This window comes from Lottia gigantea (genome assembly GCF_000327385.1).
Source record: "Lottia gigantea unplaced genomic scaffold LOTGIsca_22, whole genome shotgun sequence".
Taxonomy (NCBI): Eukaryota; Metazoa; Mollusca; class Gastropoda; family Lottiidae; genus Lottia; species Lottia gigantea.
In genome coordinates, this window is record NW_008708555.1 from 2,221,415 (window position 1) to 2,225,875 (window position 4,461).

Sequence of the window (4,461 nt, forward strand, 5' to 3'; positions counted from 1 at the left end):
TTTCCAAGATTTTAATTACCAACGTAAATGTGTTTCAAAGAAATCAGTGCTATATCTTAAACTTTAGTGTTAAATTGTTCCAGATACAGCAGCTCAAAATAAAATGAAATGAAATGAATAGAGTTTTACTTTTCTGCACCATGTGTGCTAATGAAGACGGGCTACGCCATTCAGGCTGTAATGAGGGTAATTTTGCCGGGACAGTGGCATTAGCCTGCTCTTTTCGATTTCCAACTGTTGAGGGATCTTTAACGTGCACAGCCTGTAGCACACGAGGCCACGGTTTATTGTCCCATCCGAACGACTAGACGAATTTTCCATGTCATCCCTACAGCAGTTCAAAACGAGATCAAACCCGTTAATTAAATTTCAGCTTCGCATTATTTACTAATCATCGTAACTAGGGATTACACAAGACTGACTGGCTGATGTAGGATGTGTATTTTAATAACTTTATTACGATGATTCATATAGGGGAAAAGGTGGTTACAACTTCATGCTACGTTTTTGACAGTAGGACGACATGCTTCTAAGTCTTGAAAGTTTGTTGGTACAAGGTCGTTTACTGTAGTCTGCGTTAGGAACACCTTGTTGTTCTTACATTAAATTAGTCCAATAGACCGAACTTTAATTGTCACTTTCTGTAGATTGTTTCAATGTCTCGTGACTGTCCAATTACTGAATTGAAATAAAGACGAGCATAATTCTATCCTTTTTTAACAGACCGATGAAGACATGTAGAAAACAAGAAGCATTTTTGTAGAAGCGCTTGATGGGTTTTCTGCCACCCATAGCAGTTATGTAGTACGACACAGTCTTGGGAAATTAAACGCTTGAAAATCAGTCAATATAATTGCTATCGTTAAATTTGAACTATCCCATCTTAGCTATGATTTACTCGGAATCACTTCAGAACCATGAAATACGTGTGTTAGTTAGGTCTAAAATTAAATACCAGAAAGTCGGTAGGAATGAGTGGGTTGATCTGATTCTAGAAGAGAATAGGAAAATAAATAAAATAACTTTGCTGAAAATTTAGACAAATACATGTATTGATATTAAGGGGCCTTTATACCATAGTGATCGCAAGTTAGGTTATGTATTCAGTTACGTAAAGCGGCCACAAGTTTCGAACGCAACACTCATGCCACTGAGTTGTGAGTTGTGTTTGGAACTCATGACCGCCTTTTATTCGCAACCGTTGGTAACTGATCGATGCGAAAAATGAATTTCAAGGCATCGGTAAGGACAATTTCTTACTAGAAAATTATCACTGATAAAAATATGTTAGATCTCTTCAACCTCTCACTTTTGTGCTAACTGAATTTGACAAAACCTATAAAAACACCAAACGCCATAAGACGTTCGCCTATCGCAATGGCCCAATGGACCAAAATGCATAAAAAAATTGAGTAACTCGTTCAGTAACCATACATATTTATCAGATTGCTTCACACGATCTGATAGTCTGATTTCTGGATGAGGCGATTAGAGTTAAGAAAATATTTCAAATTCCATTTTTTACAAACTATAGAGATTACCTTATATACTTTTAGTCTCGTCAAAATCAAATCAATAAAGTTAGTTTGTACTTTTCAACATTATGTCAACAGCTTTTGTACACGCCGTTACAGATAGATAGGTCAAACTTACGTTCGAGTTGTCATATCAGGTCTGATGGAACAGTTTGCCATGCTGCTACTCACCAATTGAGGTTATCAAGCCCTAAAGTTTGCCCTATGGTGACTTGTCGGATTCCTGAAAACTGAGTGACACGATTCGTTCAGTAGAAAAATCAATACACTTGGCGAATGCAAAAAGAATTTTTAAAAGTTACAACATATCACCAACATATCGTGGCACTTCGTAAGCTGAATTTGCTCACTCTATACTGGATACAGGGGCGTAGCCATTTTGAGTGGGGATGTAACGTCTAAGTGTTCTTTTAAACGCTCCTTAAAGGCCCTGTCACTAGCACTAAGACGTTATATATGCATACGTGCATACTAAATACATCGTTTTAGCTTAATTCTTTATATTATGTTATAATATGATATATAATTATTTCCACACCAACTGCTCGTGGGGCCACTGGAATGGTCAATGCTAATTGGCTAGCAAGGCTTGGATGAAAACGATGCTTCCCATAGAGACACTTGCAGCATTTCGCAAATTCTTTGCACCACTATTTTCGATGTCATTTCCCATCATTTCGATATCTGCCACCAATGCAACTTGTTGACATTCTTGGTACAAATGAAACAGTCTTACCGACAATCACCTTTAATGAAGACGAACTGTTTATAGATTGCATTATTGGCAGATAATGATATCGAAAAGAGTGGTAAAAGACGGTAATGGCTGGAGCCGAAGGTAAAACCGATTGGTTAGCTGAAAGCTTGTCAACCTTGTGTAGGTAATGATTTTATTGGTAATCTGTTCGTCAACATGTCGGTAAAACTGCACCAGTTGAAGCATACCATGCACACAACTTGTTGCTTGGTACAACTGAAACACTTTACCGACAATCACTTGGCGAACAGGTTACCGGTAACATCATAACGAACACAAGGTTTTCACAGTTTTGGTTACGGCTCCGCGTTTAACCGACAAATTTAGTAAAACGCTACGCCCCTGGCTGGACAGAAGCACTGTGCAATAAATATGTTCGTGTTGATGCCCCGACAAATCACAAATTAACCCTTTTCAGAACTGAGTACGCGACCATTCAAAAAAAATACTCATTAAAATACGTTTTTATTCTAATGTGTTTAAGCACACCATTCCGATCAGCCGATTAGAAAAAAATTCTTTCATCTCAATTTAATACAAATATCGACGTTAACTCATTAAGCATCCATTTAAACATTACTTTGTGTTTTTACGATACAAAGCATGTTTTATTTCACCAAATTAATTCATTTACATACCAATAAATCACGGGATAAACATGTATTCTCCAGATAGAATGTGTAGGCATGGTTCTAATGTACGTATTAGATTTAAAATTGGTTGTTTTAAATGATTGAAAAAGTTTAAGTACACAGACTGCTGGTTGATTGTAACACAGTGCTATTGTATTGTTTGCGAAAATAAATTGAAATAATCTGCAACATTTTTATTTGTCTTTACAGATTTTATATTCTTTGACTTAAAAAAATTGATTTAGGTTATCTATTTTCTTAGTCATTGTCATTTTTCTTACAAATACACCATTCGGCAATTCTCTGCAGTTTCCGTAAGCTGACTCAGTAATGAATGGTGAATTCCGTTGTGTCTTCTTGGGCGAGAACCTATACTTCTGCTGTGATTTGTCTATTGATAATAATACTGCGACCTAGATATAGTCCTTAAATTTAAATACTCTGGAGATAACGTTGACATTTACATAATTCATAATATGAATTTAATGCTATACGTTGACTATTGGTTATCCAATGAAATATTTTATTGTTTGAATACAATTATCTCACGGATGTTTTGTTTACAAACACTTGTAGTCGCGAAAAACCAGCTTCTAATATTTAAATTGCCAGAATCATGTGATCACTTGACAATATTGACATAGTTCCGGTAACAAAAGGCCATTCATTACTGTTATGTTACAGAGCGCTTGCCTAACTTTTACAGAGGCCGTTTGTACGGGCACTTTACAATTCAAGGGACATAACTTCGTTACTGAACGGACAATGTTAAAGACTATCCTTTATTTTGCCAATACATGTTTCAGAAGGCTAACGGAATAGAGATTGCAATATTAATTCATTGAAACGTTCAAAATATTCATTCAGTCAAGAATTTTCGTCCTAGGCATATTATTCAATAAAATATATTGATAGTTAGGGGTTTCAATCAAAGGTGCACGACTTTTTTGACTATTGAATGATCCATATTAAATACAAACCCTTTGTAGAACTAATCTTTTAATCTTCTAAGATTCCTGACGACCTTAATCCCATGGGATCTGGTAGGTGACCAAGATGGAGGATCATTCCCATTCCAAAGCAAGTGATCGTAATATATATCACCCATGTTTATACATCGAATGTTACAGGACATCAGTAATCTGACACATCTCATCCGATGTCATGAGCTTAGGCACCCATCATGCAGTGACATTTTTCATTTCTAACTTGTTGGTGATGTTGTGCTCAACACTCTCATGATAAACATGCCCGCAATCACCATGATTGTCTTACACGCTGGTAATATTTTCCCGAACGCGGGTCATCAACGCTCTCTCTGTCATGCACACTTCTTTATAGTTTAAAAGGAAAGGGTATCATCCCCTAAAGTGGAGACATGTCAATATAATGTGTTGAAAAGTTGGCACTTTCAGTTTCAGGTACTTGACGACTGTCCCATAACAAGTTATCTCTATTTTTGGTGATGTCAAAATTCACAAGATGGTCTGAAAGAAGTTAAAAATAACATAATAGCAGTTGCAGTTCTTATGTCTAT

At 36.2% G+C, this 4,461-nt stretch overlaps 1 protein-coding gene across 1 annotated transcript in view; it reads left to right on the forward strand.

Moving 5' to 3' along the window:
* Window positions 1-2,357: 2,357 nt before the first annotated feature.
* LOTGIDRAFT_159914 (hypothetical protein) overlaps window positions 2,358-4,461 on the forward strand; it is a gene marked incomplete at both ends in the record, with an annotated part of 15,709 nt that continues 13,605 nt past the window's right edge. The window contains one exon of the mRNA XM_009054603.1: window positions 2,358-2,373. Coding sequence (XP_009052851.1) covers window positions 2,358-2,373 — 16 coding nt within the window. The remainder of the gene's footprint in view (window positions 2,374-4,461) is intronic.